Raw genomic sequence first — 17,730 nt, forward strand, 5'->3', positions numbered from 1 at the left:
ATAGGGTAGAAGTGGGTGTACTGGCAGCAGCAGCAGCAGCAGCAGCGGTGGTGGTAGTGGTTGTAGTTGTGACAGAAGCTGTAGCAGTAGTGTAATAGTAGCAGTAGCACTAATAGCAGCAGCAGTAAGAGTCAAGAAGTAATAGTGGTGGTGGTGGCGATGTAGTAGTAGTAGTACTAGAAACAGTGGTACTAACTGCAGAAGTAGGCTAGTTACAGTTATTATAGCAGTCGAAGTAGCAGTGGTATTACACTACTACTGCAACTACAACCAATACTAATTCTGTTGCTCATATTTTCTTAGTGGTGGCATGTAACCACGTACACTTACTCAAGTACAGGCCTAAAGTGCAGTTTGGAGGTCCTGGGGCCTCATTTATAAAACTTGCTTACGCACAAAACGGGGCTTGAAAGTTGCGTACGCAACTTCCTACGCAAAGGTTGTGATTTATAAAAAATAAACTTAGCGTGAGAATGTGCGCACCGGTACGCCAACTTTGATGCTTGCGTACGAACATTTTGGAGACAGGGGGAACTGGCGGTGCAGATGGTGAGGTGGAGAATTGAAGCCAGATTGATCTCATGCATTTAAAGTCATCACATATCAGACTTATAGACCTGCGTAATCATAAACACCCAAGTCTGCAGTGTTATACATGTGTTCCTTTAGTGAGCCGTTAGGCCTATTACTGTATGCACAATGTTCATATATCATACTTCCATCTTCAAATGATACAGAGCGGTGGATGGCACTGATGGATTAGTATTAATTGTGACAAGGTGTGTAACAATCATTCAATTTGCTGAGTAAGCATATAAATAGTGCGGTGACACTCGTGCGTAATGCTGCACAATGGATGCGCTGGCACTGCTGGAAGATTACGCAAATGGTAGGATCAGGATGGAGAGAAGTTTTAGGGACCACGGAGATTTCCTGTCCCATGATGATGACTGGCTAATAAGACGATTTAGATTCCCTAGAGCAGTGCTCTTGGATCTATGTGCTGAACTGGGCCCAGTGTTATATAGACCCACCCGCCGGAACCGCGCCATCCCGTACCAAGGATCGAGGCTATCTTGGTGTCCAGCGGTGAGGGCTCGGGTGCGCCCTTGCCCCCACCAGTAGCAGATGCGCTTCGACGGTGCCATGCCACTTTCTTCTTGGCCGCTACCTTCACATCCGACCACTTCTTTTTAATTTCTGCCACAGACCGCTCTGTGGCACTGGAACTATTCACTGCGGTGACGACGTGCAGCAACTCATTTTTTTTTTTTTTTTTTTTTATTCGTGGCGCCATTACTGTGACCACCAAACAAAATATCCTTTCTGACCTCCACCTCATCCACAAACACCTTGATTTCAGTCTCTGTAAAATTTCTTTTTCTTTTCTCTGCCATGATCGAAATGCCATTGATCAGCAGGCATATTTATATGCAAAGACATTCATGAGGTACTTTGCATTGACCATTCATGGTAAAATGTGGGTGTGTCGGGGGCGGGATGTGAGGTGAATCCACCTGCGTAATCTTCCAGGTGGAGTGTGATTTATAAAGGGAAAATTGCGTGCAGGTATGAGTACGCACGGTTTTATAATATTTATTGGCGCACGCCATTTTCAGCTTTTGGGCGTACGCACACTTTTAGTGTGGATTCTACGCAATGTTTTATAAACGAGGCCCCTGGTACTTTACATCTTAAGTAACTGAATGAAAAAAAGAATGTAACAGCAAAAAAACAATAAGCAGCAGCAGTAGTGGGAGCATTTATAGTAGTACTACTTTAGCAGGGATATGGTAGCAAAAGAAGTTGTGGTATAACTAGCAGTACTAGTATGAGAGCAGCAGCAGTAATAGTGTCAGTAGTAGTAGGGGTCAGCTTTCAGTGGTAAAGAGTTCAGTGGTCTGAAATTGAAGGTGGATGTGGTCAAAGATGAAGCAGCGCACAATTGAGGATCCACTGTGACATCTGGAGCGGTAGAAGCTGTCCCCGAAAGAGGAACCACAGATTTGCTCATCGGGGAAATTTCGACATGGCTCTGTGTTGTCAGACCGACAGAAAATCACTGTCAGGCACGTCTACAACTGTCAGAGCACACGTTTCTCTGGGTGTTTTTTCAAGCAGAGGAAGTGTAGAGGTGGAGGCGAAGGTGGTGCGGCAGGTCCGCAGGGAGGAGGCACAGACCCTGCACACAGAAGGAACTCAGCCAAGGTTTTTCCAGCTTGCACAACACCGACAGAGGTAAGATTTTCTCTGGATTATCATGTGAACTAATGTACAGAAAGGATCTGCGGCCAGGAGCTCATGTGTCGCTTTCTTCTTTCAGGGTGTTGAGACGCGTCTCTGTTGTCTCCGACTCGAATAATCCAAACAAAAGCTGTTAAATTGAGCCCACGCTGTGCAATAAGTCCTGTAAATCTACCTGTTCAATGACAAAGTCAAGGTTAACTCGACAGGTTGAGTACGATGATCATCCGCGCTCATATCTGATCAAAGCGTGTAGAGACGTCGCAGAGCAGAATACACTCACTTTCAATAGAAGATAAAAACTTAGGTACACACACACACATACACACACACACACACACACACACACACACACACACACACACACACACACACACACACACACACACACACACACACACACACACACTTGTTTAATAAGGCAGACTTGCCTTCCTTACGCTTGTTTGCTAATGCTGGGAACCATAATGTGATGTACAAAAACTTGATCTGAAATGACTTATCATCATGTTTGCTTTTTAAAATGTGTTAAAATTAGTTATATTTGTTGGTTAACTGTTGCCAAGATGTAATTATTGAGGGATTACTCAATAATTTTGTAAGTCAATAAGTTTTTTTTTCTTTGTTGTTCCATAAAATACAAACAAAGAAACAAACAAAAACAAAAAAACAGTGTAATTAAAACATTACTATATTTCCCATGAGGCAACTTGATAGCATCTCTCAAGGGTAATTTATTCAGATTTTAGAAAGTTCCTCGGGAGCCACAGAAGAAGTGAAACACCTCATGATGTGTAAACTGAACATGTCTAAAACCACTCTCCAATAGATGGGGAATAAATGATTTCATTTCATTAAATTGTATTAACACAAATAGTTTAGGACAAGAGGGTGGAAGTAAAGCTTAAACTGTGAGGAGACTTATAATGCTGAAGCCTGAAACACTAATAAAATACAATAGTGTCTGCTATGCAGGTGCAGCAGCAGTAAAATTTACAGGAATTAGCTCATGACAAACATGTCAACCAGTTGCATGGAGTATTATAAAAGCAGGAATCAGGAATGAGTGGTTGTGTACTGAGCAGTGCGCCACTGAAGCTGCACCAGTGACCTCGAACCTGCTAAAGAACATATTCTGGCACACTTCCCCTTTTTCCTCTCTAACTTACTAAATGTTCACTACTTACGTAACATTAATATATACACTGCTGAGCCAAAGCAACATTACATTCTTAAAGCTCTGTTCATTTTTGACTTTCTCTTTGGACATCTTGTTAGGGGGAGGACAGAATGAGGACACTGGCTCTTCACGTGATTTTCATTGGTTTATACCTGCAGGTATGTGAATAACATTTAGCTCAAAACTGATCAGTTGTACTTTGTTTTCTTCAGAGTGAACAGTTGTAAGACAGTAACTAGAAATGAAGTGTGAAAAGCAGAAAGCTAATCTGTAAAACAGATAACTACCTGACAGGAATGAAAGAAATTATCAGGAAATTTGCATATTCAAATGTAAAATATTCTTATTCACTTTCTTGCCGAGAGTCAGATGAAAAGACCAGCAGCACTCTCACATATGTGTGCTAAATATGAAGTTACCACCAGCAGCCAGTTAGCTTAGCTTAGCATGAAGACTGAAAACAGTGTCAAACAGCTAGCTAGCCCGAGAGTAACAAAACCTGTCAAACAACACTCTAAGGCCCCTCAATCAACATGTTAACTTTCTACTGTTAATAAGCGCTCAAATGCTGTTTTGGGTCCTCATGCTAAGCTAAGTTATCTAGCTGCTGGGGTTGGTTCCTTATGTACCATACAGACTTGAGAGTGGTATCAACATTGTCACCTAACTGTCAGGAAGAAAGAGATGAAGCATATTTCCTAAAATGTTGGACAGTTTCTTTAACTGTTGAGTTGAGTTTCAATTTTCATAATGTAACCTTCCCACTGGCAGGTATCCACATGCTACCAATCATGCACTTTGTATGGCCTTATAGCTGCTTGCAGCTCACAGTACCACTACTGGGTTCCCACTCTGCCATCTAACATCACCTACCTCTACCTGTCGTTGAACTACATCAGTGAGATCAACAGCACCTCGCTCAGAGCTTATGATCAACTGTTACAAATCGACCTTGGACAACAGTATGTGCCGCTTGTCATAAGGAACAACACTTTTCTCAGGCAGAGAACATTGACACACTTGGTTCTCGGAAACAATATTGGCCTTCAGCTGGAGCCAAGGGCATTTGCAGGACTGGTCAATTTACAACACCTCTTTTTGGATCATTGCCACCTGAAAGACTCCATATTGGCAGAAAGCTATCTGGAGCCACTTGTGTCCTTAGAAATGCTTGATCTCTTTGGGAACAAAATAGTGAGACTGCGACCTGGACTGTTCTTCTCAAGACTAACAAAGTTTACAAATCTAAACCTCGCATTGAATCAGATTGAAAGATTATGTGAAGAGGATCTTGCTGGTTTCCAGGGAAAATACTTCACACTCCTGGAACTGCGCTCCAATCACTTTTACAAATCGTATAGAGATGATTTTGACTGGGAAAGGTGCGGGAACCCTTTCAGAGGGATGGCCTTTAATGTCCTCGATATATCCGTCACAGGGTTCAACGTGAACACATTACGTCATTTTTTTAAAGCAATACAGGGGACTCCAATTGCTCATTTTATATACTCTGGATCTATAGGCAAAGACTTTTCATATGACAACAGCGCTGATCCAGATGAAAGCACATTCAAAGGTCTCATGAACAGCACAGTTAACATTTTCGATCTGTCTAAAAATCGGATATTTTCTTTGCAGAGAGCTGTTTTTAGTCCTCTAAAGGATGCAATTATTATTGACGTTTCCAAAAACAAAATCAATCAGATTAACAGAAATGCCTTCGATGGTCTTCAAGGACATTTACGAATGCTCAACCTGTCATACAACCTCCTTGGAGAAATATATTCTCACACATTCACCAATCTGACAGACCTTAGGGTGTTGGATTTGTCTTACAACCACATTGGTGCATTGGGGGACAAAGCATTCAGTGGTCTTCGCAAATTACGTGCATTATATCTGACAGGAAACTCACTGCGAAACCTGGGTTCTCCTGCATCGTTACCAAACATAGATTATCTTCTTTTGGCCGACAATAAATTGAATTCACTAAGCAGAATCATGGACTTGGGCATGAACTGTATGCATCTGGATGTTGCAGAAAACAGATTAACAAATTTAGAGGACATTTATGACATTTTATCTCATTTCAATCGTCTCCAGAATTTCTTCTATGGCAGCAACTTCATCAAGTGGTGCACACTAAGTCCAAACATTACAAGACCTCGTAATAATAGTTTGCAAGTGTTGGATCTTCACGACAGTTCCCTGCAGATAATTTGGTCGCAGGAGAAGTGCCTCAACCTGTTCGAGCATCTCGAGAATCTGCTCGGCCTGAATTTAAGCTTCAACTCACTTGCGACTCTCCCACAAGGAATTTTCAGCAGTCTCACCTCGATCGTAGAGATTGACCTCTCGTTTAATGCCTTAACCTATCTGCAGCCAGATGTCTTTCCAGTCAGCCTGAAAAATCTCAACCTCGAAAGCAACTTCCTAGCATCCCCAGACCCTACAACTTTTCGGTCTCTCAGTTTCCTCAGCCTTGCAGTAAATCGGTTCCATTGCGATTGCCATCTGGAAAGCTTCCTCAATTGGCTGAACGTGACAAATATAACCTTTCTGAGCCCAGTTGAGGACTACAGATGCGAGTTTCCAGCTGCTCTCCACTATGTTCCTCTGCTGCATTACTCCACCATCATGGAACCGTGTGAGGAAGATGAGGAAAAGGCCATCCAAGGTCTTAAGTTTGCTCTCTTCATCTTCTCTGCGCTCCTCATTACCACGGTCATCCTCAGCGGGATTGTTTACGCTCGTCTCCGAGGGCACATATTCATCATCTACAAAAAGATTGTCGGTAGGGTTCTTGAGGGCCCAAAACTGGAATTTCCTGTGGACATGATGCGGTACGATGCCTTCTTCTGCTTTAGCAACAGTGACTATGGGTGGGTCGAGGCCGCTTTGCTGAAGAAGTTGGATAAACAGTTTTCAGAGGAGAACATTTTCAGCTGTTGTTTTGAGGCCAGAGACTTCCTGCCAGGTGAAGACCATCTTTCCAACATCAGAGATGCTATCTGGGGCAGCAGAAAGACTGTGTGCGTCGTCTCCAAGGAGTTCCTTAAAGGTACAGTTTTTCTGACTGTGATCTGTTGAAACAGCTGCACTGCAACACTTAATTTTAGGCATTAAAATATTTGTCCCATCCATGGCCATGGTTTGACTCTTCTTCTCTAATCTTTCGCTTCACCCCCTCCTGAATCACAAAATTAATTGGAAAAAAGTAAAGAGGTAAAAGAAACTAACTGGGTAATGCATCTTTCTAGATGGTTGGTGCTTGGAGGCGTTCACTTTGGCTCAGGGCCGGATGCTGGAGGAGCTGACAAACGTCCTGATTATGTTGGTGGTAGGGAAGGTGTGTATTAGACTGTTGAATTACTTACTAAAGCTCTTCACCGTAAAAAATAATGCTGAAAAGCTCTTCACCGTAAAAAACAATGCTGATGAGAGCAGTAAAAGTTAACCAAAACCGCAAAGTTGCGGCCAAAAAACACTTTTTTTCCCACACCCATGTTAAAGACTTGCCTTTACTCTGCCTCTGATTGATAAAATAAGACTTTATTGATCCCACACCAGGGAAATTAAGTTGTTAGCTTACTTGGGTAAGGTTAAACCTAACCTACAATGGCCCCAAGGGTCAAAACACAACAACATTTCAGGAAACACAACATTTCACAAAACAACCACATTTTAGATTACGGACAAGAAGGGACCACACAAGGTGACAATTCAAGGTCATTTCCTGTCTCTAATGCGTACTTCTTAGCAGCTATCAACCACATCCACTTCCATATGAGTGCTTCAACAGCGTCAGGGAGAAAGTGACAAATACCCACAAATCTTTCAGATTGTAATGTAATATATTGTATGCATGCTGCTCAGCATGCCTCAGAGTATCTCCCTCTCTTCTCACGCTGTGAACATGCAGGCAGGGGTGACAGTGAGTTACTATGGTTACAGGGAAGCTCTGTGTCTTTGAAATTTTCTCATGATTCCCAGTAAGAGGTTTGTGGGTCAGGATAATGCAATAATAATAATAATAATAATAATAATAATAATAATAATAATAATAATAATAATAATGTTCTGAAATCTACTGATATAGGCTCACAGAATTTAACATTTAAGAGCCACTCCCTCATGAAAACATATAGCTAATGCTAATGCTAAACAGACTTCCATGCACACAGGACAGAGTCCTCATCGTCAGCCTCTTTTCCAGGGGCCTAAGCACACAGTTTGTTTGGCTTTAGTTGACAGAGGTGCACACATACCACTCAAATATGACAAAACACCTTTCAAGTATCGAGTTTTGCCTCATTTCTCTCACAAATGGAAATGTTAGCAAAAAATTCTCATCTGGAAATAACTCTCATAACAGCTTCACGACTCTGTCACTCTGAAGCTATTGTACCTGTAGATGGTGCTGCAGGCTGCGGCCCTGGGCCTAGTGGTGTTGTGCTGACTAGGATCAGAAAAAAAAAATAAAATAAATGTGATGATTCATGCTTTAAACACTGGAAAGTAACTGCATTTCACTGACAGGTAATCACAGTAGTGTTAACCAACTTAACAAAGGCAACAAACACTAGCCAATCAGAGGCAGAGTATGGCTGGTCTTTGCAAAATGCAGGTGGGGAGTTTAAAGAGGCTATAAAGCTCTGTAGAGTTGAGGAGAACTTGAAAATTCTTTGTAGGCTCAATGCCACAAGACATCTTTCACATACATGTAGAGATGTGATCCACTATTTAAAAATATGACGTGAATATTAACAAAAAATACTGATTATAGCTGCTAACCAATTGTTTGTGAAACTGGACAACTGCATGTGAAAACACCAGAGGCTGAGTACCACCAAGGATTAGCAGATAATCTTCAATTCACTGCCTACTTTCACCAGTAGATGTCAGGCATCATGCAGATTTAAGTTAATATTGCATCACATATGACAGGAAACTGGCATTGTGCAAATTTTACTGAACTGAAAGCGTAAGTTCTTGATCTCCTCTACTATCCCGTATGTCCATTCTAATACAACACAACTCAAGGTGCCTCACTACCAGCTGATGAAGTACAACGCAGTCAGAGCTTTTGTCCAGAGGAAAGAGTACCTTGTCTGGCCAGAGGACCCTCAGGACCTGGAGTGGTTTTATGAGCGGCTTGTCTCACAGATAATCAGAGACACTAAGATGAAAAATATTGCAGGGGATGGACCTGAGCCTGCACAGCCTGACGTTCAGCGTGAGAACGAGGAAGGTATCAGGCTTGAGAACATCAGAGGAAATCCAATGTGAACTCTGACAGTATGCTAAAGAAAACCACTGTTAGCCAAGATAACCTGTTGATTCCAACGTCCATCCTGCTGAAGTGTCATCGATAAGTTAGAATTCAGGTTCCTTAGCAAGACGAGGAAGAAGTTCTCCCTTTGCCAGTTCGAATTACCTTTTTCAAGGCAAATAAGGGAATGGGTATATAGAAAAAATGCTCCAGAACATCCTTCATAGTTGAGTTGTACAGAACCAAATGTAGATATTGACCAGATCCTGCTGATTTGGCTCTGCTGCATATCTTTCAGTGTTTTGGTTGATTTGTGGCACAGTGATAAATACATTTCTAATTGCTTTTTCTTATTTTTTGTCAGCGTTTACAGCACTCCATGACCCAATGATATGTATATTATGAACGATTGTTACGTTAATGGAATTAAATGTAACATCAAGCAATGTAATGTGTCCAATTCATCAGCAATAATGACAGTGTTTGGTAGGCATGTGCTAGTCAGCTGTTCTCACCAATACCGTTGGTGCAAATACAGCTCTGTCCACTCTAATAGCTTGCAGGATGAGGTAAATCACCAGTGCAGCTTTGAAATCTAGAGGAGATCTAGAAAAGTCTGTTTTTCAATCACTGCAGTTGTTAGGTAACTGCAGCTCCAGGCGGACCTCGACATGTGTGTTGATAGACGTGTGTTAAAATGGCCAATTTGTTTAGTCAAAAAGTGAAGAGCTGCTGTCAATCTTATGACCCCGATAGTGCATGAGGGCATTTGCTGACAGAATTTTTTAATTTCTTGTCTAGTATGTGAGTTTGTATGTAAAATTAAAAAGACAAACCTCTCCCTAAAACATTTTTTAAATGTTTGATGAACAGTCAAAAACCCAGAGGTGTCATATTTGTGATGACAGAACAAAAAAGCAGCAAGCCCTGCATGGAAAGCGTGTTTTTATCAGTGACCAATGATTGACTGTTATGGATTTTCATGCAAAAAAACCAAAAATCTAAATCTTATATTTCTCAGTAAAAGTTCTTGTTCATAAGCTGAAAAGCCTTTTAAGATATTTAAGGGACACATTTTTTGTGGTTTGAGTAGTGTAAATAATTTCTCAACATATGTATATTTTCATGGCTGAATCAGAGTCCACCAAAACTGCCTTAATCTCTGCCTCGGCTTTGGTTGAGCCAATGTAAACGTCAGTTTCAATGATTGTATTCCTCAGAATTGCAGTCGTCGCATTTTTTAATTAAATTTTCAGATCTAATTAAAAAAAAAAAAATCACAGAATTTTTTGGGGGGAGTTTTGGCTTTGCCATGGGGTGACTGTTCAGGGGCCTGATTCAGAGATATTATGAGGGACCCCTTTGGATTTTTATTTAATATGTTCACCACTAGATGGCGAGTGTTAGCTGTCTTTACTGTCTCTTCCTGTCAGTCTTGAATGATCAGTGTAAACCAGGAGTGTTAATTAGTGAGAATTTAATGATCTCTATATCAGAACTGTTTAGAACTGCACTGGGTGTGTCACATATAATGACACTAGCTCATTATAACAGCAACTGCAAATAACAGCATGTCTCTAAGCATTTGAGTTTGTTGGGCTGTAAGATGAGAGTGAATCTGAGGTCAGCTGGTTTCCTTTCATTTGAGCTGTGTGTCTGAAAACAGGAAGCTACTGGGCAGAGGAAAGCTTCCGTCCTGTTGGCCCCGCCGCCTGCATCCTCCCAGCCTTTATGAGCCAGCTGTTCTGAACATTACAGCCAGTCTGCAGGCTGCTGCTGCTTATACACTGTGGAGAGTCCATCAATCTGAACACAGTGAAACATTAACATCTGGCTCACCTGCTTGTATTGTGCAGTTGTTTATATTTTCTAGGATTTTTTTTGTTTGTTTGTTTTTTGTTTTAATCAGTGCTGGACTTGAAATACCCCCAAAATGTGTTGAGTTTTATTTGGATGGAGATGTAATGGCTATATGAAGGCCCAAAAAGAGGTAGAGTTGAGTATTATGGAGACCAAAAACCAACAAAAGGCAGTAAAAAAATATTAGGTCACTCAAAAATATAACCAAATACATCAATAATCAATACTTAGGGCTAAACAAATCATTCCAATGTAATGTAAAAAGTGTTTTCTTTAACTTCCAATCACTTCATTAAAGAAGGAAAGCCCCCCCCCTTTACTAACAATCAGTTCATTTTATCTTTCATTGTTCTTTTTTCTTTCACTGGTTTGTTATTTCTCTAGGCCTATTTTTGGGGTTGGCACACATTCATTCATTCCCAGTTCCCCAAACAACATTTCCTGTTTTCCTAACCACATTTCCAGAGGACTTGGCCACCAAGCTAAAACATAATTTAGCCATCAAGCTAAGACTAGCAAGGGAAGTGTAGCTAGCAAACATTACTTCTTTTTTTTTTTTTTTTTCAACTTTTTTGACATTATGAGAACGGATATTTTAAGTTAAATGTAATTTACAACACAAAAATATGAAACATCACAAAACACTCAAGACTTTGTCTTCCTCTTCTAAGAGACATAAACTCGAAGATGTGAACTTCTAATTAGCGATAATGTTAGCTTACTAACTTTGTTAGTGTTAGCTTGATACTTTAGCTACCGTTACAATAGTTTTTAGTGTGTGCACACACGTATCCTGGTTTTGAGTCTCGTTGGGAGTATGATGTTTACATGCTGTGTCTTGATTTCCAGGTTTCTTAAACAATGAAACTTGTGGTAGGTAGTCAGCTGAAAAGACTGATACTCGCACACATTTGTTGGTGGATCTCATTGACATAACACATTCCCCATCAGTTTAGCCTAACCTTAACTATCACAACTAAATGTTTAAACCTACAGTAATTCTAACCTAACCCTCAAACGGCCCTTTGAAGGCCAAAATGTCCTCACGTTCCAAAAATGTCCTCACTCCCAAGGTCGAAAACTCAAATTGGTTGTCACAAGGATAGATGTTCAAGAACACACACACATACACACAATCTGGACATGCACAGACATGTCCATCTCAATGATTAAATGTGTGAATCAACCAAGTGTTAATTCAGTTTAAAGAAAAAAAAGTTTGTCCCTTTTTTAAAATAAATAATAATAGATTGTATGCTTTTTTTTATAGCTTTACTTACAATGTAATCATTCAAGTAACATTACTGTTTATGGATGCATCAGTCATGCTTTTGACTCATTTTTGCCTTGATGTCTTTTAATAGCTGCTATTTTGAGCTCCATATGGATAAAAAGCTCAATGGAACAAACAAAAAAAAAAAACTTCTTATCCACTGATCACCTGAGGAAGAAGGGAAACCTGTCTCACTTCCATAAATCTGGACCAGTCCAGCAGCTCCACCAAAATCTAATTTGAAAAGTGGAAGCAAATGTTTGCCTTGTAAACAAGCTCTCCAGCTCCGCGGCCTCTTCACAGTTATTTCAGGCCTGCAGAATATACTTGGAACAGACACACATGCTTCTGAGATTCTCCCTCGCAGGGAAATGTAATAAACCCTGCCCCATGGCCATAGCTAATATTTAACCTCTGTTTAAGCAAATATAATTACAGGGATGCTCATGCAAGCCTGAGGAGGGATCCTCTGGGGGAAGTGGACTCATCTTCACTGCAAAGGTTGAGGAGGAGGAGGAGAAGAAAGGCAGCCATGGGGGATCTGAGGCTGATCTCTATGAGCCAAAATTAGATCTTTCCTTCAACACAGACACATCAAGTGAGCCCAGTGTGGGTTTACTTACGTAATGTGTTTAATAGGGCTTGTTTGTTTGTGGAAGTTTGTTCTGGGGTTAAGGGGCGTGACAGGGATGAGAGGACAGAACCAGCTGAAAAGCACAGTGGTACTTTTCCTCCCCTCTCTCTGGCACCATCAGCCTGCCTGGAGTGAAATGTTTTCAAGCTAGAGGAGTATCATCCTTCATTTTCCAGCTGCTTTTCTGAGCCAAGGTTGTGGTGGAAACTAGCATTTCATGTTGAAACTAATGCCTTATGATGAGATAATTATGTTTCCACAGAAATGAGCAACCACAACGTGAAAGTGTTTGGGACGCTAAATAAAACACTAAATTTGAAACGTCAAAGCAACCCTTGAAGATAGTGAGAAAAAGACTGGCTCTGAAACTCCACATCAAGTGAAACGCCGCAACGTGGGATCTCTGGAGGAACTGCTCACTGGATTGTGATCCAAAGTGTGACTGACTATTGTCGAGCCAGAGAGAGATGACTAACTTCAGCTCTGTGCATCAGTATGAGTTCTGCTGTCCCCAAAGCACAGCTCCAACCCACTGTGGAACTAACTGAGAGCAGATCAGCCTCCACGTTCCACGCTCAAGGAAAAGACAGGGAGCAGAAAGTCGACTGGAGAGGATGACGACTTCTTTTCCCAGCTGACCTCTGGGGAAACAGGTGTTTTCTGCACTCGGTTGGAATGGATTTAGTAGCAGAAAGAAACAGGGAGAGTGAGATTGAAGGGGTCACAGAGGCATGAAAAAGACGGGATATTATGTCTACGTCTGTCACCTGTGAAGCCAAACAGCTCAATCAGGAACAGTTGAGCTCTACAACTGAGGACTGGTTATACAGAACAGCTGCTTTACGAATTAAACATGCAACAGCAGTTTTTTGTCCACTTGGGGGAAGCAGAAACTAGCTATGAACTTGTACAGTACAGTCATCTATTTCAACATCGAGCAGACACTAGCTGTCATGTGAAGCTTTGTTTTTGGACACCCGATGAAAGATGCATGATATAATTGCAATATTTATCCTCTCTTTAGCTCTTGTTTTGGTCTCTACCATCTCCCAGGAGAAGTCACGGACCCTCGAGTCGTCAAGTGCTACACTGTCTTCCACAGCTAGGCACTACATTTGCCTGTCTGTCATTTGGTACTGGCCATGTACTTCACAGTGTGTTCATCTCACAGCTTGCTGCTGTCCAAAATGTTGCTATGACAGTGGTGGGATGGAATTTAATCCATTATTATTGTAAACATATTGACTATAGCCTTTTGTTTCAATACATATATAAAACACTGTACTTTTACTAATGTGTTTCTGTTGGTTTTTTCAAGGTTAAAATCCTTACATTTACATCTACCTCTCCCTCATTAAAACAAATCTTGAATCTGATTATGCAAATGTGCCATTTCAAAAGTTGAACTTGTTTAACAGATGTCTCCTGCTTTACAGGGAAGTCCATTCTCATCATTCGTGCATTGGAGGCTTCAAGTTTCCACATCATATTTGTGTACACTTACAGCAGATGAATGTAAAAACAGCCTTCTACTGTCAAACTGCACATACAATTCTTCACAGTGACGCGCACTCATTGACTGCAGGCACATGATCAAAAATCTATTTTCGAGCGGAGGGGACTTCTCCATGCTCGTTTCATGCTCTCATAATACTTTGGAGAAGGCTAATATGCAAACCACAGTCACAAATAGGTCCTGTTCAAAGAGAAAACAGGCGGAACAGTCAGCAGATTTTGTTCCAATGTTGCCTGGAAATATTTCCAAAGAGTAACTCATTCAAAATATATATTTGTTAGACGAGCAAAACCGCTGCTGATGGCAGCTGGGTTGCTTGCTTAGTGCTTTGTGCCAGAGTGTTGTCTCCCTGTAATTAACACTGTCTGCCTCAGCAGGCCTAAAATGTTTAGAGCACTTCTCTCCGTTGATGCAATGCATGAAATGAGGCATAGAACGTATATATATATATTTTTTTCTTTTTAAATCTATTAACTTCAGGTTTGAAATGGTTTGGTACTCAGGAACAGAGTAGAAATGCTTTATAAGAAAGAACCTGGACTTGAGACCTGTATCACAAGCAGGAATAAAACAGGATTATTATTCTTGTGTAAAAGAAGTCTACATGAGCATAAAGAGCAGGCAGCCCAGCCCAGTTTAAATCCAGCAAATGACCTCAGGCCAGATGTAATAGATAACACTGAAGGCACCGGCGGTTATGAGACAATGAAACAGGTGTACACCTCATCTCATTTCAAGGTCCAAGTGTGTGTGTGTGTGTGTGTGTACTGTATACAGAATATCAGAAGAGCAGACAATATGAGACAGCGGGACGATGGTGATAAAAAAGACATTTTAATCATACAGTACATCTGAGGCATGTGGCGACTCGAGCACACTGAGAATCGAACACTAGCTCCCACAAATACAAAAAGAGTCAGGCAATCGCTTGTAAAATGTGGCACATTGTTGTTACACTTGATGTGATCATATCTGACGATGTACATCGATAATTACACACAATATCACAATACAGATACTGTACGATTTAATGTTGGTGCAAATGGCTGCTGTATAACACTTCAGTAAGCAGAAGTTCCTGGAGGTGTCTTTCTGAGATGACCATTGACTTCCCATAATGTAATAGCTTCAACAACAGCGTGTGTTTCACTGTGAAATCAAACACAAACTGGCACATGACGACCTGGTGAGTACAAGAAACATGTAAACAGAATATATTTAGTGGGTCCGTGCTGCTTTATGAAACACACTGAGGCACTTGGTCAACAAACACATCACAAACCTTGTTTGATTGCACAGATACACTGTATGTGTCATTCCTTTTTTTGGACATTTGCCATTTGTTCTGTTAAAATATCAATTTATTGTCAACACAAGCTTTCTGAAGAGGGATTAGTGTTTATTGCAATAGGAGGCACGCTGGTTTCAGTTTTTGGCACGTTAAACTCTGAAGCTGAATTGCACTTCACTTTCAACGTCCTGTTAAAACAGTAGAGTTTCTTTGGAGAGGCGGAGGACGCCCGCTGTCTTTTGGAGTTCCGCTTGCACGTTTTGACACTTTCCTCCCGTGTGACGGGAACACTTTCAAGCTTCTCCTGGTTGCCAGGGATTTTACAACAAGCATCCATCTGCATTGTTGTATCTGTGGTTGTGATGGACACGTGGTTATCACCACAACAATAGTCACTGTCCTCTGCTGTCTGTCTTTCATGACTGGTTGTGTATGGTAAGGGGGAGGGGCACTGAGTCTGAGGTTGTGTTGGGGCTGGGGTGCTGATATTTTGGCTACTTTCGGGGCTTGAGGGCCTCATTTCATGTCTATGATCCTCCTCTTGTCCCACAGGCTGTGAGCCAGTGACTGAACCGGGAGCTGGGCCTGTGTCCTGGTTCACAGCTGTGGTCGTGGATCTCTGCTCTCTGGCTGAACCAGCCTGCAGGCTTGCAGTGTGGACACAATACTTCCTGAGATGGCAGCTGTGGGCAGGTCCTTGCCTGGGGGCCACTACTCTTCCCTGGGTGCAGTGGTGGAAATGGGCAGGGGGACAGTGGACATAGTGCATACGGCACTCCATGTGTGTGTAGACTGGGTCCAGGTTTGTAGGTAACATGGCTGCGTTTTGTTTGCTGGCGGTGTTTCCTGAGAGGGGGAAGAGCTGAGGTGTGGGAGGGCAAGAAGGAGAGTCCTGGGGAGGCTTAGCACAGGAGTGGGGGGACCACTGCTGAGGCAGGTGAGGAGGAGGAGGGTCCCCACATGTACAGTTAGTATTTTGAGAGTACTGGCACCTGGATGGTGTGTTCAGTGCGGCTACAAGCCCATTCTCAGGGCCAGTTCTGCCAATCTCAGTCTTACTCTTATAATGGATGTGTGAATAAGGGGCAGTGTGCTGGTGAGGAGGAATCCCATTGAAAAGCTGAGCACACACCTCCTGCTCCTCTCTGGGTTTAGCTTCAGTTTTCTGACTGGATGCCAATGGCTCTAACTCATAATGCTCCACCTCCCCACCCCTGCTGTCCAGCTGGTACTTCCCCAGGCCAGAGCCTTTCCCTTGAGATGGGGGGTTCGTGGATGTGACCTCAGAAAACACCTGACACTGCAGCTTTTTGGGCAGAGGGATCTGGCCGCAGGTCCCCTGGGGTCCCAGGCACCGACACATGCACTGAAAGAAGAAGGTGGCAAAGGCCCAGCTGATGCACATGATCAGCATCATGAACGTGCCCAGCTGCGTGTAGGCTAATACGGTCGAGGGCATCATCATGGCCCCTGCAACAAAGGTGGTCAGTGCCGCCATAGCAATAGCAGAGCCCATGCGGCTGAGGGAGAAAATCACTTTTCCTTCACGGTCAGGCTCTGGGGCGAGCCGGTAGGCCACACCATAGTGGACGGCGAAGTCCACAGACAGCCCCACTGCAACAGAAATGGTAACCGATTCCAGAACGTTCAGCTCCCAGCCCAGAAGCACCAAGGAGCCGACGGTGACAAATATGGTCCCGGCAATCGACAGGATGGCATACAGACTGATGATGACATTCCAAGTCGTCAGGAGCATCACGCTGAAAGCCACAGCCACAGACAGCGCCATGGAAACCAGAGTGCCGTCTGACAGACTGTCCTGCAGGTCATAGAACTCCAGGTTGCTGATGAACCAGCCATGGCTGAGGCCTGCTGGGGCATACCGCAACTCCTCACTGATCCAGGCATCCACCTACAGCAGAACCACAATCATAAATGTCAGAAGAATCAAAGCAGAACAAAACTTGATGGAACAACTTTAGGAGAGATTGTGTGCAGGTGGTATGAACAGTGAATTAAACATGAAACGTGACAGGCCGAACCTCACGGTAGAACTGGTACATCTTCTCATAGGCCAGTGTGAACAGGTAGGTACTCTGGAACTCCAACACTATAGCTCTGATGGTGTCATTGATGTCAAATCGAGGTCCAGGGGTCTTGCTATCTAGATGGTAGTTGGTACTCCGATCCAGCTCCATGATGGCTCTCTTGATGCACAACTCAAAGACTTCCTGCTTATAGGGGAAGGTGGATTGACTGCAGCAGGGGTAGACAGAAGCCTCCTCACAGTCCTGGTTCTCCATCCACTATTCAAATAAGGGGGGGGGGGGGGGGGGGGGGGGGGGGGGGGTTAAAGTTGATAATATTCACTTCACTCATTTTCAAGATCTTCAACATTAAACTGAGGCGTAAATTTTGTATTCCACATTCGATCACATTCAGCTTCTGACTTTGTTTTAT

At 42.5% G+C, this 17,730-nt stretch overlaps 2 protein-coding genes across 4 annotated transcripts in view; one reads left to right on the forward strand and one right to left on the reverse strand.

Moving 5' to 3' along the window:
• Positions 1-2,173: 2,173 nt before the first annotated feature.
• LOC139347329 (toll-like receptor 5) lies at positions 2,174-8,764 on the forward strand. 2 transcript variants are annotated; one of them, XM_070986826.1, is made up of 6 exons: positions 2,174-2,238; positions 3,523-3,582; positions 4,196-4,779; positions 4,825-6,485; positions 6,685-6,773; positions 8,468-8,764. In XM_070986826.1, exons 2-6 carry the CDS (start codon positions 3,535-3,537, stop codon positions 8,711-8,713), a joined length of 2,628 nt encoding a protein of 875 aa, XP_070842927.1. In that variant the 5' UTR covers positions 2,174-2,238; positions 3,523-3,534; the 3' UTR covers positions 8,714-8,764. The 2 variants fall into 2 exon arrangements, with proteins under 2 accessions (XP_070842927.1, XP_070842926.1); XM_070986825.1 differs by having other exon boundaries at positions 4,196-6,485.
• Positions 8,765-14,798: 6,034 nt separating this feature from the next.
• The window catches only part of disp1 (dispatched homolog 1 (Drosophila)), an 80,455-nt gene continuing 77,523 nt past the window's right edge, over positions 14,799-17,730 (reverse strand). For both annotated transcript variants that reach the window (XM_070986822.1, XM_070986823.1), the window contains 2 exons: positions 17,313-17,576; positions 14,799-17,182 (listed from right to left, as the gene is read on the reverse strand). In XM_070986822.1, the coding sequence (XP_070842923.1) occupies positions 15,347-17,182; positions 17,313-17,576 (2,100 nt within the window). In that variant the 3' untranslated portion in view covers positions 14,799-15,346. The remainder of the gene's footprint in view (positions 17,183-17,312; positions 17,577-17,730) is intronic.

The sequence above is a fragment of the Chaetodon trifascialis genome, chromosome 19 (assembly GCF_039877785.1).
Source record: "Chaetodon trifascialis isolate fChaTrf1 chromosome 19, fChaTrf1.hap1, whole genome shotgun sequence".
Taxonomy (NCBI): Eukaryota; Metazoa; Chordata; class Actinopteri; order Chaetodontiformes; family Chaetodontidae; genus Chaetodon; species Chaetodon trifascialis.